General features: G+C 47.8%; 1 protein-coding gene and 1 pseudogene across 1 annotated transcript in view; one reads left to right on the top strand and one right to left on the bottom strand.

Annotated features, from left to right (window-relative positions):
* The window catches only part of INTS3 (integrator complex subunit 3), a 37,584-nt gene extending 25,961 nt beyond the window's left edge, over positions 1-11,623 (bottom strand). The window contains exons 1-3 of the mRNA XM_019431480.2: positions 11,474-11,623; positions 3,340-3,423; positions 1,622-1,705 (exon numbers count right to left, since the gene is read on the bottom strand). Coding sequence (XP_019287025.2) covers positions 1,622-1,705; positions 3,340-3,423; positions 11,474-11,617 — 312 coding nt within the window. The 5' untranslated portion in view covers positions 11,618-11,623. The remainder of the gene's footprint in view (positions 1-1,621; positions 1,706-3,339; positions 3,424-11,473) is intronic.
* A 3,012-nt stretch (positions 11,624-14,635) lies between these two features.
* On the top strand, positions 14,636-14,862 carry LOC109256267 (small nuclear ribonucleoprotein G-like; annotated as a pseudogene).
* Positions 14,863-15,174: the final 312 nt, after the last annotated feature.

Here is a 15,174-nt window from a genome sequence, read left to right as displayed (position 1 = left end):
AACCCCAACCGCTTCACCCCCGTCTCTGCCAACAATTTCTTTAAAATTGAGCAGCTAGACCAGGTCACGTTACTGTTTATAACCACTAAATTGGAGACATTCATTTGTCTTCAAGGGTCTGGATGATAAATCCAGTATGAAAATGAAATGCCAATTTAATTCAACAAGGTTCCAGCTCAGAAGTGGCCTGGGACGCCAAGGACCTGTGAGTACACACTGTTCTTCCACGTTACACACACCCTGGATGTGACTCCAGGTGGCATCGGTGGAGTACGAACACATCAGGGTGCCGGGCTCACAGGTCCTTCCCCTGAGGTTAATTCAAGCCGCTACGCCAGAGGGCTGTGGGCACCCTGTCCTTGTCCCTGATGAGGATTTTCTTTGGTACTCCTTGAACAAGTGACAATGTCTCTGTCCTCTAATTACCTTATAGGTAACCTGGGAGTGGTTTGGGAAGAAGGGACAGAGCCACCAACCTCATATGGCTTTTGAGAAGATTAAATGAGATCCTGTCTGGATAGAGCCCAACAGAGCGCCGGGCACAGAGCATGTGTTTCCCCATGTTCAAGGAAAGGCCAGTAAGAACACTGAGTGTCCCCACTCCAAGCTCCTCTTCTCTTAGTATCATAGAGTCACTGCTAGACACCAGACATACCCTTCTAAACCACGGTCCCAAGACTCAAAGGACACAGAACTGCTGCAAAGGGGAATTCTGTAGAGGCAAAAGACAGAATTTTGTCGCTTTTTTAATTAAAAAAAAAAATTGTTTTTAACATTTATTCACTTTTCAGAGTGAGAGAGACAGAGCGCAAGCAAGGGAGGGGCAGAGAGAGAGGGAGACACAGAATCCGAAGCAGGCTCTAGGCTCCGAGCTGTCAGCACAAAACCTGACACGGGGCTTGAACCCACGGACTGTGAGATCATGACCTGAGCCGAAGTTGGACGCCCAACCAACCGAGCCACCCAGGCGCCCCTTGCTACTTTTTTAAATGAAAGAATGGAATCCGAAGAGATCACCCTGCCTAATCCCTGACCCCAAAGAAGGATCCCACTTAATCCATTTCACCTAAAGGAGACTCTTCTGTGAAGACCCCAGACTAGTTTTCACACAGTACTCGTAAGGAAGTCTGGCCCCAGTGGGCTCCAGGGTTCTCTTGGCCACTATGCTATTGTTGCACCAATTGTCAGCATCAAGCTGTTAGATCCTACTGATGGCAGTGTTAAGCCTTTCTGTTCACTTTCCAGTGACAGACCCTGCAAAGTACTGGGTAAAAACTCTCAATGGACCTGACTGCACTTGCTCGCTTCTCTTCTCTGGACTAAGTCCCGACTCTCATAACCTTGACCATCACTCTACAACATACAACTCTTCAAATGCTTTTCCACTGTCACAAATGCCTTTTCTTGCCCTTTAGCTTGAAAATCAAGACATAGAGAAAGGATCGGAGTCAGAGAATGACTAATTCACTGAGAGTAAAACAGGAGCTGTATGCATATCTGGAGAACAAGGTGATCCAGCTCTGGCCAAGAGGACTGGCACTATGTCAGCTAACCATAAGTTCCACCATATCCCCAGATTCTACCTGAGGAGAGTTTGTGAGTTCAGAGCAGGGAGTCTTACCTTCTGAGCTTGGGCGGGTTCGGTGAGGACAAGGGTGAAGAGGCCCAGGCAGATTTCCTCATGCTGGGGGGGGCCTTTGCACACCTGGGACATGAGGAAGGAAAATAACTAGTTGTCACTCACAGGAGAAAAGTTCTTGAATACAGTTTCTCCCAGAAAACTTGGATAATCTGCAAAGGAGAATCATCAACTCTTCTACCTGATGATTTCCTTCTCCTAAAAGTGATAAAGCATGTGTTTCAGGAGAGAGGTGGAAGGAAAGGACAGACCCTTATTGCCTTCTCCGAGGCTTAATACAGGCCAGCATTTAAAATGGGAAAAAGGGGGGCGCCTGGGTGGCTCAGTCGGTTGAGCGTCCGACTTCGGCTCAGGTCACGATCTCGCGGTCTGTGAGTTCGAGCCCCGCGTCGGGCTCTGGGCTGATGGCTCAGAGCCTGGAGCCTGCTTCCGATTCTGTGTCTCCCTCTCTCTCTGACCCTCCCCCGTTCATGCTCTGTCTCTCTCTGTCTCAAAAATAAATAAACTTAAAAAAAAAAAAAATAAATAAAATAAAATAAAATGGGAAAAAGGGGCACCTGGCTGGCTCAGTCAATGGAGTATACAGCTCTTGATCTTGGAATTGTGGGTTCAAGCTCCACACTGGGTGCAGAGATTACTTAAAAATAAAATCTTGCAGGGGCGCCTGGGTGGCTCAGTCAGTTGAGCGTCCAACTTGGGCTCGGGTCATGGTCTCGTGGTCTGTTGAGTTTGAGCCCCGCATCAGGCTGTGCTGACAGCTCAGAGCCTGGAGCGTGCTTTAGAGTCTGTGTCTCCCTCTCTCTCTGCCCCTCTCCTGCTCATGCTCTGTCTCTCTCTGTCTCAAAAATAAATATAACCATTAAAAAAAATTAAAATAAATAAATAAATAATAAAATAAAAATTTTCAGGGTGCCTGGGTGGCTCAGTTGGCTGAGCATCCAGTTTCAGCTTAGGTCATGATTTCACGGTTCATAAGTTTGAGCCCCACGTCAGGCTCTGTGCTGACAGCTCAAAGTCTGGAGCCAGCTTTGAATCCTATGTCTCCTTCTCTCTTTGCCCCTCCCCTGCTCACATTTTGTCTCTCTCTCTCTCTCTCAAAAATAAACAAACATTAAAAAATTTTTTTTTAATAAAGTAAAATAAAAATTTTCAAAAAATAATAAATAAAATGGGAAAAAAAATCCTACTGTACCACCTTTACCAGACCTTAACAGCCTTCAGTAGGAAAGGAGGAAGCTGCAAAGTCATTCATGGAGTAATAGGCCTTGGGCAGGTCACTGAACCTCTGGTATTTTTAAGGAGAAGCCATAACAAAAATATTTTGCTATAAATAAAAAGGAAATACTAAGCATTCACTATGTGCCAGGAATTACTCTAAGACCTTTATATGTACTATTTAAAATCCTTTCAACCTCACAGATTAGGAAATGTAAAGGATCAAATATGAGAGAATAATTTGCAAAGACAAAAAAGTCACTACAGAACTAGGAGTTATTTTTAAAAGCTATTTAAAGACACCTAAGTTCCAAGAGACAGATTCCCACAGTAAGACAGAGAAGAGAGAGGAGCTGGGAAGCCTGGTTCAGGGAGCTGGGACATTCAGTTCTGTCCCTCATGCCCAGCCACAAAGTGCTGTATCTTCTGGATCACGTCTCACAGCTCCCGGAGCAATGGAAGTGGGGCGGGGGGCATATACTTACGTGGGCGTTGAGGGCATCGTTGGCCTCCCTCTCTGAGACACCAGCAGTCATCGATGTCACAATGCTCATACATCTTTCTAACCTCTGCGAAGGGGTGAGAAAAAGTTCAGAGTGTGTCATACCACCACCTGCAAAGTATTTCTGGCCCCAAAAAGTTTTCAAGAAACTTAAACCTCATCATACCTCTAGCTCTAACTACCAGTTTACAAGTAAAGTCACACGGGGGTATAATCAGCAAACCAGAGTGTGGAAACCATGACCGGCAATCTGGTTCTTTAACATAGAAACTGCAAGGAAAAAAAAGCAGGGAGGGAGAAACCCATGTACTAAAAGAGATTTAAGACCATAGCCCATTGAAAGGCACCTGGCTGGCTCAGTCAGCTCAGCATGTGACTCTTGATTCTCAGGGTCATGAGTTCAAGCTCCACCTTGGGTATAGAGCTTACTTAAAAAACAGGGGCGCCTGGGTGGCTCAGTTGAGCATCCAACTTCAACTCAGGTCATAATCTTGCAGTTCGTGGGTTCAAGCCCTGCATCGGGTTCTGCGCTGACACCAGGGAGCCTGCTGGGATCTTCTGTCTCCCTCTCCCTCTGCCCCTCTCCTGCTCTCTCTCTCTCTCAAAAATAAATATTAAGAAAAAATTATAGGGATGCCTGAGTGGCTCAGTCAGTGGAGGGTCCGACTCTTGATTTCAGCTTAGGTATTGATCTTGCAGTCTTAAGATGGGGTCCCACATCAGGCTCCACACAGAGCATGGAGCCTGCTTGAGAGCTTTCTCCCTCCCTCCCTCCCTCCCTCCCTCCTTCTCTCTCTCTCTCCCTCCCTCCCTCTGCCCCTCTCCCCTGCTTACACTCCCGCTCTCTTAAAAAAAAAAAAAAATCCTAGCCCATTGAATAAAAGAAGAATCCACTGATATGCACATAACAACTAGATGAAAAGGGAAAGCTCTTTGACAGTGCAATGCTAGCTGATAAATGCATTAGGAATGACTGAGTCAGGCAAATATCATCAAGGGGTGCTAAAACCAGAGGTGAAATTATGCAAGACACTATTTACTTGGGTTCAAAAATACTTAATTACAAAGGGAAAAGAGTAACTACAGGAAATTCTAGAGGATATACCACCTTAACAAAGTGATCAAAGTCAACATCCCCAGTAAGGAGACAAACTGACGACACCACATGCCTCAACAGGGTGCACTGAAAAGGCTAGAACAGCACTTGTACAGTTTTCTGTCCCAAAATGCATTATCTCAATCTAATCATGAAGAAATTTCAGACAACCCAATTTGAGAGATATTCTACAAAATAACTGATCTGTCAAAAGCGTTTAAGGTCGTGAAAGACAAAGACAGACTAAGAATCTGCCTCAGATTAAAGAATTAAAGACAGAGTGCACCTAAATGCCACTTGTGGTCCTGGACTGCTATAATGGACATTGTTGGGACAACTGGGAATACCGCAGTATGTTCTATGACAGTAACAGATCTATGCTAAATGTTCCGATCTTGACGACAGAGCAGTGGTTATGTAGCTGAAGATCTTTGTTCTTAGGAAATACAGAATGAAGTGTTTAAACCCTGAGTGGTGTCGTGGCTGCAACTTACCGTCAAAAGGTTAAACAATAATATGTATACAGACAAATGTTAATAATCGTTGAATAATTTGGATGAAAAGTATATGGGAATTCTATGTATTATAACATTTCTCTAAACTTTAAATTTTAAAATAAAAAAACTTAAAAAATTAAAGAAATGGGCACCTGAGTGGTTCAGTTGGTTAAGTGACCAACTCTTGATTTCAGCTCAGGTCAAGCTCACGGTTCATGGGTTTGAGTCCCACGTCAGGCTCTGCGCTGACAGTGTGGAGCCTGCTTGGGATTCTCTCTCTCTTTCTCTCTCTCTCTCTGCCCCTCCCCTACTCATGCTGTCTCTGTTTCTCTCAAAATAAATAAACTTAAAAAAATTTAAAATAAATACCCTTAAAAATTAAAATAATTTAAAAAATAAAGCGTATCAATCAAATGCAACATGTGGTCCTTGTCTGAGTACTGACTTGAACATACCAATTATAAAAAGGAGTTATGAGACAACCAATTTGAACAATTAATATTTTATTGTTAAAAAAATTACTATTAATATTTTTAGGTATGACACTGAGGCTATACTTAAAAAAAACAAAAACCCAAAACTTTCCCTCACAGACATACATATGAAGTATCTACAGATGAAATTATTTATCTTGGATTTGTGTCAAAATAGTCCAGAGATTGGGGGGGGAGATAAAACAAGATTACCAGGGACTGATAAGTATGGAAGCAGTGATGGCTCCAGGGGAATTCTACTGTTCTACTTTTTAAGGTTTGAAATGTCCCCCCAAAAAGTTAAAAACAAATTTTATTTTCACTATTATTATTTTTAATCTTTTTAACATTTATTTAATTTTGAGAGAGAGACAGACGACCATGAGCCGGAGAGAGGCAGAGAGACAGAGGGAGACACAGAATCCAAAGCAGGCTCCAGGCTCTGAGCTGTCAGCACAGAGCTTGATGTGGGGCTCAGACTCACGGACCACGAGATCATGACCTGAGCCGAAGTCGGACATTTAACCGACTGAGCCACCCGGGCGCCCCAAAACAAATTTTAAAAAATGAGTATGAGGAAAGAAAAGGACTAATGGAGAAAAGGCCAAGCTCGTGCCTGAGGCTCTGGTCAAACAAAGGTGGGGACAGCTGCATCAAAGTCCACCCAAGAGCTACTCTAGTTTCAGAGGCCAACTCTAACATGGCACGCGCTCAACATTCTAAGACCTTAGTCACTACTTCCTGTTCTGAAGAAGCATTTAATACTAAATACTGAGAAGATATTGATAAACGTATCTCATATTAAATCAGTGAGCCTCTCCATTATCACCACCTAACTTACTTCCCGAGTCTTTTAAAACTGTATCTTGGGGCACCTGGGTGGCTCAGTCGGTTAAGCGTCCGACTTCAGCTCTGGTCATGATCTCAGGGTTCATGAGTTTGAGCCCCGCATCCAGCCCTGTGCTGACAGCTCAGAGCCTGGATCCTGCTTCAGATTCTGTCTCTGGCTCTCTCAGCCCCTCCCCTACACACGCCGTGTTGTCTCTCTCAAATTTAAATAAACATTTAAAAAATAAAAAATAAATAAAAAAAAAAACAACAAAAACCTTTATCTTGAGGACTAACCCAAAAACTATTTAAGGAAAACCAATTCCCAATGATGGTGATGCTGGCAAAATGGACAAGGGCAGGCAATTTACTTCCCCTGATCCCAGAAGTCATTACAAAGTGTCTTGCTGACAAGTGGCTGCGTGGCAAGCACTGTGAGGAACCGTGAATAAGGACAACGGAAAGGGGTGTAGGAACGAAAGGTAATCGTGTGTCTCCCTCGACCACCATCCTAAGTTTGCCTACATGCATCCCTGACTAAGAGCACACAGGTTGGCACAGAGAACTGTGTTAAGGCAAGGAGCTCCCACGGCCACAACACTTCAACCTAAATCAGGCCTAAAGTCCTTCATATCTGAAGGTAGGACAACTTCACTGCCCATCAGGTCTGACCGGCCTCCAAATTAGGTCAGATCAGCAGGCTCAGCCTTAGCAGACAGCACCTGTGTACTTGTGAAAAGGAGCCGTGAGATCACATGAAAACTGAGCTGTGAGATCCATTATTTCTCAGTCCAGCTCCCGCATGATAAGGAGAAGGAAGGAGAAACAGGTGGATTTTCCCTTTTTAAATTATATCCCTCTGTAAGATAGTTACCAATGGCTGGAGAATCCGTTCCGCCAGCTGCTAAACCCTGCTTACCCAGCCCAGGTGAACGGGCAGCACAGCACCCTAAGGCTCCAGATATTACTTCCTACTCAAAGGAAGAAGATTCTGCTGAATCATCAGCGATGCAAGAGAAGTCAAACGACAGCTAACTAACAGGTAAACTAACAAGCACGGTATAGAAGAAGCCACTCACTACCCGCCTGCCTTAAGCCAATCTTGGGTGAGTTCCTTAGCCTCTCTAAACCCTGGTTTTCGATCTGAAAAACAGAAAAAGCCCTGTATCACAAGGTTGTTCTGAGGATCACACAAGACAAGCATGCAGCCTCAGTTAAATTATCACCTGTTCCATTTGTGAAAAAGCTCAGCAACTACACAACCCCATCTATGAAGACCAGACCACGCCCCGATCTCCTGCTACTTCTTCTAATGGCATGTGTTTAAAGACTCCTGAAAACTGAGCCCTCCTACTACAGGACACGGATAAGTCCCTAACAAGGCTGTACAGGTTCCTCTCCTAACCACTCTCTGTAAACTTGTGCCTTCCAGTAAAGGGTAGGGGAGGTGGGAGGAGGCCTGACTGACGGGCCCAGCACCAAGACCCTCACGCAAAGCTGGATACACAGCCCTAGGGGCTTGGCTATGTTTCTGGCTATGATGTAACCACAGAGACCTTGGACAGAACCAGGTTTCTCTAGGCCCCTCCTTGATGTTCTAAGCTCCACTCAGAGGCTTGAGTCAGTTCTATGGGTCACTGCCCAGTCAAAAACAAAAGTGGCCTCTTGGAACACGGAGGCCCAGTTAAGGATGTAGGAAGTGGGAGAGTCCAGAATTTGGATGCATGGATAAAAGCAATGAGGAAAGAAATGCGGGCCCCAGTCCTTTCCAGGCACAGAAATATAAAAGATCCTGCTCTTCCCAAACTACAGAAATTACTTTTTGCAACAGAGATGGGAGAATGAACTACAAATCATTGGGAGTGACAGAAGGACCACACCCCCTCAAAGAGGGCCACAGAAGTCAACTGCCTACTGCCAAGTAGCAATACCCTGTCCTCTACAATCCCCCAGAGGCCCCTGGTAAAGACGGAATCATACATGCAGTTTCCAACAATTGCTGGCAGAGTGGCTCTGTTCAGAGTAAGCCCTCCGTGACAGCACCTCAGACTGCTGAGTAAGTAGTTACCATCTCTAGGAGCATCTGAAATGATTTTTCTAGTACTAAGACGACCTGACCATGTTCTCCATGACAGCAGCAATAGATGGAGTGGGGGCGGAGTGGGGGGAGGCCTTCCAAGCTGCCAGTACACCTGAAGCTTGAGACTGGAGTCAGAGAGATCCCTCTAACCTCCCAGTTTCCCTTCCCTCAGAAAGGTGAACATATAGTCTGGTCAAAACGTATATATTAAATACTGCTCTCTTACGGGAAGTCTGTGGCCCTGAAAGACGAGATTCCACTGCCTTTAGGAAAAGAAGATATGGTCCAACCTACCAAATCCCCGAGGGCCCACATTAGGAAAGTTACTGAGTAAGCTGCGTTCCAAGTATTCTACAGCCAAGAGTCACTTGTGAGTGACATGAGGGTCTTAGGAGAAAACACGAGAGATGACTCAAAGCCAGTTCCCTGGAGAGTTTTCACAGACAGGGTCATGAACTGTTCCTCGGAGCCCACCTGGCGGGGATGCACCTCCACCTACCCCTAACCCTAAGGCCTGTCTGTGGCTAGGAGGGGGTGCTGGCTTGTGACCTATAGCCCTGCTCCCAGCCTGACCTCAAAGCAGACAAGGTCCTTCCTGGTGAGGGATGCCCAGGAACCTCATGTTCTACACGCCTCCCATTTTTGGCACTATCTTTATCTCATTCCCCAAACTGAAATGGGATGGGCAAGAATTTCCCCTTCAAAGAGAGGGACAGAGCCGAAGAGAAGAAAGGAGCCAACAGTGTCCCCGGGGAGGAGTCGCGGCTCTTGCCTGGGATGCGCTTCGGCAGTGTCTCATACTCCAGGACACTGGAGGCCGTTCCTCATCACATCCAGCTGTAAGGACCCCAGCCTCTTCCCTGCCTTCACCAGGTTTTTGCGGGGATCTGTCATTTTTGTTTTTCACCTATGGGTGCGCTATCTCCACCTTTAGAGGATAAGCTCTTCCAGGCAGATTTGGGCCTCCCTCATCCTGTCTTATTCCTATCTGACTCGGCACACGGGAGGCATGCATAGGTAGGAAACTACCTCTGTGTTCCTGGGCGACAGGTGGGCCTGTGATGGAAAACAACCACACCGAACAGAGACCTGTCAATCAACACCAGGTCTTGATAACTTCTGTGTGCAGAAGAGACCCATGGGGAGACCCAGAGGAAAAAGCCAGGAAGTCTTGTCCTCAGAGACACTCTTGTCCAGTGAGAACCACACACGTGGGTTAAAAACAGTGGCAAGGCTTGCTGGAAAATTCAAATGCAAAGGGCAAAGGCCAAGAAGGAAAGGGGGGAGCCAAGGCGTGCTGGGAAACATCTACAGCACAAAGGATAGGAGGAAAAGAAGAAAGACCCTCCCTCCCCCTTCTCTCTGGAAACAGCTGAAAGTTCACTCTGTCCAAAACAGCACAAATAAATGAATAAATACTTCCTCTCTTTTATGGTCCCCTCCTGCCACATCACTGAGTCTAGCAGCAAACACACCACTGTTCAGAACAGGATGCCATACTACCCTGTAGTACAAACTAGCAGAGGCAGGATGAGCCCTCTCGCAATCAGGGTGGGGAATAAACAGATTTTCATCCAGCCCTTGAGGTCTTTTCCCCTCCACCCAAACTGGTGGAGGGATCAAAGGCAGTCAACTATTTTCCTTCTACAATTCTAGAGCCGCAGTGCCACAACAGACATCTCAAAAAATACTTTGACAATGACAGTGGCTCCTTCTAAAGAAGTGGATAATTCAAAGCGCCAGACAATCCTGAAGTCATTTTGGTTTTGAGGATACATTATTTTTAGAAGCATTGTTCACGTTCCTAATTATATCTACCTTAGCTCAGAAGAGCAACAGCAGAAAAGCTGGATTTATCTAAAAGCACTCAGAATTATGGGGGAGAAGCATGATGGGAAACCAGCCTGCGTGCGGACACTGGCTAGGTGGGTAACCCCCAGAGTTCTACCCAGCCACCTTCTGTGTGTATGTTCTCCCATTTTGTACCTAAACCAACATGTTTTTCAAATCGAAACTATGAATTCCACGTAACTGCCTGCCCACCCTCTAGTATCTGATAAAGGGCAGTGAGGCAATGACAAACTTAGAAGCAGGGAAATGGCCAGGGAAGAGCCAGACCCTGCTCATGCACTCATCCTATCCCAGGACAACCACTGGGTTCAATGTATTAGGTCTTACAAACAAAACAGTTCGGCAATCATGTCTCAGTTCTGGGTCTCACACTCCTAAGCAGGTCTCTACCCAAGTAGCAGTGCAAAGGGATACACGATTAACCCTGGGTTGTCAGGACAAGGCAAGAGGAACAAGGGAGATGGGGGGAGTAGCTGGTAGTCTAGAATCCCCATTCAGGTCCACAGCATCACCTCAGCGTACCCCCTTTCTCAGCACCCTTGTGTGGTTCCTATCTAGTCCTGTTCTGTATGTATGTATGTATGTATGTTTTTTAAGATTTTATTTTTAAGTCCTCTCTACACCCAATGTGGGGCTCCAACTCACAACCCTGAGATCGAGAGTCTCATCCTCCACTGTCTGAGCCAGCCAGGCGCCCCAATCTGGTTCTGAAGGACAGTCCCCTAAGTCCCATTCACCCCCTCACTGCCCTGCTGCAGTTGACGGTATCCAACTAAACGTTACTCACTAGTCCCCAGGTCTTCGCTCATTCTAAATGCCCAGTTAACATCGCCGTCAACCGACTGTGTCTACCGGAAGCATTACCTAACAGGCTCCAAAGCCTGCTGCAAACTCCTATCAGCCCCCCAGACACCTACACACACACACACACACACACACACACACTTCTCAACCCAATATATGACCTAAATCCAAAGCAGGGTAAACATTAAGACTAGCTGTGGTCTGTGCGTGGAAAGGAATGTCAAAAATAAACTCGGTAGATCAGGACGGTGTTTCCCTCCCTCATCAACACCCCCCCCCCATTTTCATCCTAGTGACTGCTGTTGCTATGACTACCTGTTCAGGAAGTTGGCCCACGCTCCTTCCTTCAGGAGCAGGAAGTCTGGAGCAGTGTTTGTGCTGCCTCAGAAAAGCCCTGAAGGCCTCCTCCCCGACCCCCCGACCCGCATCCGCTCCAGAACCCCTCCTCAACCCAATTTCTTAACTCCCTTCCCCACCCCCACACCTACCTCCTCTAACTCATCCTTGGCATCCAAACTGGTTGAAAGTAGCAGCCTCCCCCCTCCTGGGGCTCCTGCTCCCGCTCCTCCTCCACCTCCCGCTGCTCCCGAAGCAGCAGCTGCTGCTGCCCCCTTTCCCTTCGGTATGTCCATGGCTGCTGCCAGGAGACGGGAGGAGGCCAGGGGGTGGACGGGTGGGAAGTCCTAGAGACGAGGAACTCTGGGTTGCCAGGACCTGGGGGCAAGAGGGGGGAGTGGGGCAGGGGAGGGAAGGGTCCCTGTCCCGTCCACCCCGCCCTCCTCTGCCAAAGGCCGCTCCCGTGGAGGAGGCGAAGGCGGACGGCCCTCTAGATCCTGTCTCTGCGGTGGCAGTGCTGGGGAAAGGCCGCCAGCTCCTGAGTATGCCGGGGTAGGGGTCTGCACCTACGGAAAGGGAGGGGAGGCTTCCGCCCCTGAAGTGGAAGGGGAGCCCTTTCTGACTTCCGACCCTAAGAGAAACAGGGCAGACCCTCAGTTCCTGCCTCAGGAGGTGGGGGAAAGCGGACTCCTGCCCCTGAAGTAGGGGTAGGAAACCTTCCTGGCTGGTGCCCCAAGGGTTGGGGAGCGAGGCTTCTTGGGATCCGGCCCCCAGGGGTGAGGGTGAGGCAGTGCGCGCTATAGGTGGACACGGAGGACCAGCTTCACCCCACACCACACAGAGGCGGCCATGGTGGAAGGGCGGGGGGCGGGGAGGCTGAGGGCGGCGGCGGCGGCGGCGGCGGCGGCGGCGCGGCGGCGGGGAGGGATCGCGGAGGCCGGAAGTGAGGGGCAGCGGTCCAGGCCTCGGCCAATCGCGGCTTCCGCGGTGGCGCAGGGTCTCACAGGAGCTGGTCGACGACGGCCGGTCCGGCTGCCAATGGCAACGAGACCGGCATGATGGACAGCCAGGGCGGCCAATCGCATTCCACGTTTCGCTCGTGGAGGGGGCGGGGGGCGGACGAGACGACTTCCCGGAGGTGGGTGGGCGAGCGAGGCGAGGCGAGCAGGGAGGGAAGCTGCGCCTGCGCGCGCTGGCGGGCGTGCCCTGACGCGCTTGCGCGGAGCCAGCCTCCTTCTGGAGCGTAGGTGGGTGCGGGGGCCTGGCCGCCGTTCCCGCGGAGTCTGCGAAACCCGAGGTCTGGGCGCGAGCAGGCGGAGCGGGGCGCTCACCCCGTAAGCAGTGTCAGAGCAAACGTTGTCAGCGGGCGCGGGGCCAGCTCCCACGGCTGAGTTGGCATCGCACAAGCCGCAGGCGTCTGCGCTCACGAGTGCCGTCGTCCCCCAGAGACTGCAGGAAAAGCGCGGGTTCGGCATTGGTCGTCCAGCACTGGCTCCGCAAACGTGGCTGACGGACGGGATCGGCTTCGTGTCCGTCCTGAAGTCGTGCGTGGTCTGGATCCCCGGGGGCGCACCTGTGCTTCCTGGTTCCGTCCTGCGTCCCAGCAGCCTTTCCCGTTTCCCCAAGAGCGCTTTAGGGGTGCCTTCCCGATCCACACGGGAAAACCCATACTCTGCTGGTCATGCTCTCTGTGCAGTGTACACAGGGTTATCTTTGAGAGGAGATTACTTTTTAAAAAGTCTTTATTTTGAGAGCATCGTTCTGGGGCTCGGCATCATGACCCTGAGGTGATGACCTGTGATGAGATCAAGAGTCTAAGGCTTAACTGAGTGAGCCACCCAGGTGCCCCAACTTTTTAAACTGAAAAGCATTGGGCACAAGGTACCGATGTGGGAGATAGGCAGAAGGAAATGGCAGAATTAAATTTCCTCATAGCCTGAGGCTCAGTGACCACTACTTGAGGCAGGCGAAGTAAAGTTTCTCCAGGAACTCCCTACGGTCTTAATTTTAATGCTTTGCTAGAGGGAAAACAACCGTAGCTTGACAATAGCTAGGCCTCCAGTGTCCTGGGAGTCTTTAGCGTGTGGAAGTCTCTTTGGAAACTTCCCATTTGACTTCACCTCCCCCAAATCAGCAGTATATAAGCAGTCACTCCTTACAACCCCAGTGCAGCTCTTCCTGCCCACGTGTCCTGTTCCTGTGTGCTTTAATAAAATTACCTTTTCGCACCAAAGATGTCTTTAATTCTTTCTTGGCATTTGACTCCGTACCCCACCATCACCCCAAAACTTCATCAGTTATCACTGCAGGGGATCCTATTTATTTCCATACTTGTTAGGGCTTAACATTTTAACTCTAAATACACTTGGCATTGAAATGATGTGGGTCATCCCTTCAGTTGGCTCTCGTGGATTCCTTTACTGTATTCATTAACTGTAAGACCTCGGGCAAGTTATTTTGACTTTCTGTAAATTATCCTACCTGTAAAATATAGAAGAAGCAGACTGGCTTGTCTCTGAATACTCTTCCAGCTCAGGAAATCTAGTTCTATTTGCCTATGCTTTGGATTCCTTCTAGGTGCAAAGCACTGCATTAGCCACTGAAGAAGTCATTATAATAATGTTACTATGGGCCACTGTGTTACGGAACCAGGCTGGAACTCTGGTGGAAAAACCAGGCAGCACTCGGAGATCTTGGTGGATTGGAGATTTAGTTAACACCGGTGGGCTCAGAGGAGACCGTTTTCTCGAAAGATCTGAGCCCTGAATGAAGGGGGAAGGGTAATTTACAGTTGTCACCTTCCACATCTGTGGTGGGTTTTCGCACTCAGCAAACAGGGCAAGAAGAACCGGGAAGAGGGGTCTCTAAGCCAGAGACCAGAGCCTGTTTTAGTTGGCCATCTTATGGTGTAAAACTTTATTCATTTTCCCAACAACTGAAAACGTGGAGATTTATTAGGCGAAGAAAGAAAAGTTAGTTTTAAAACACTACGTTCATGGGGTGCCTGGGTGACTCGGTTAAGTGACCGACTTTGGCTCAGGACATGATCTCACCAAGTAAATGTAGTGCTTCTTTAAAAGCACCTTACCAAATAAATAAATAAATAAATAAATAAACATAAAAGCACCTTACATAGGGATGCCTGGCTGGCTTGGTCAGAAGAGTGTGAGACTCTTGATCTCTGGGTTTTGAGTTCCAGCCATATATGTTGGGTGTAGAGATTACTTAAAATCAGAATCTTTAAAAAATAAAAAAAATTAAAATACCTTCCTTAAAAAGTATTTTGGAATCTTTGAGCTCACCGAGTAGTCACCATGAGCAAAGCTCACCCTCTGGAGTTGAAAACATTTATAGGCCATAAATTATTGAAATTAGTTGGTGGCAGCATGTCCAAGGAATATTGTAGGGGTTTGATCTCTTTGTGAATCTTGTGAGAGATGAATGTGTGGACATGCCAACTAGGGGGCAACAGAACAATACTGGAATGGTGGTAATTTGAGGACATAGTATCATCGTGTTAGAAGCCTTGGAACAAGTATAAACAGTGGGTGTTCACCAGAAGAAATGAACTGCTTCCACAAGTCCCCTCTCTCCATAGAACCTGTTTCACTACAATATAAAAATCAGTCATGTGCATTTTCATATTGAACTTTTTTGTTAAATAAACTTTTGTAATAGTCAAAAATACATATTTTGGGGCGCCTGGCTGGCTCAGTTGGTGGAATATACAATTCTTGATCTCAGGGTCCTAAACTCAAGCCCACGTTGGATGGAGAGATGACTTAAAATCTAGGGCGCCTGGGTGGCTCAGTTGGTTGAGTGTCTGACTCTTCATTTTGGCTCAGGTCATGGT

Source organism: Panthera pardus, unplaced genomic scaffold (genome assembly GCF_024362965.1).
Source record: "Panthera pardus isolate Hobbes unplaced genomic scaffold, ASM2436296v1 HiC_scaffold_21, whole genome shotgun sequence".
Taxonomy (NCBI): Eukaryota; Metazoa; Chordata; class Mammalia; order Carnivora; family Felidae; genus Panthera; species Panthera pardus.
This window is presented reverse-complemented; position numbering and strand designations above follow the sequence as displayed.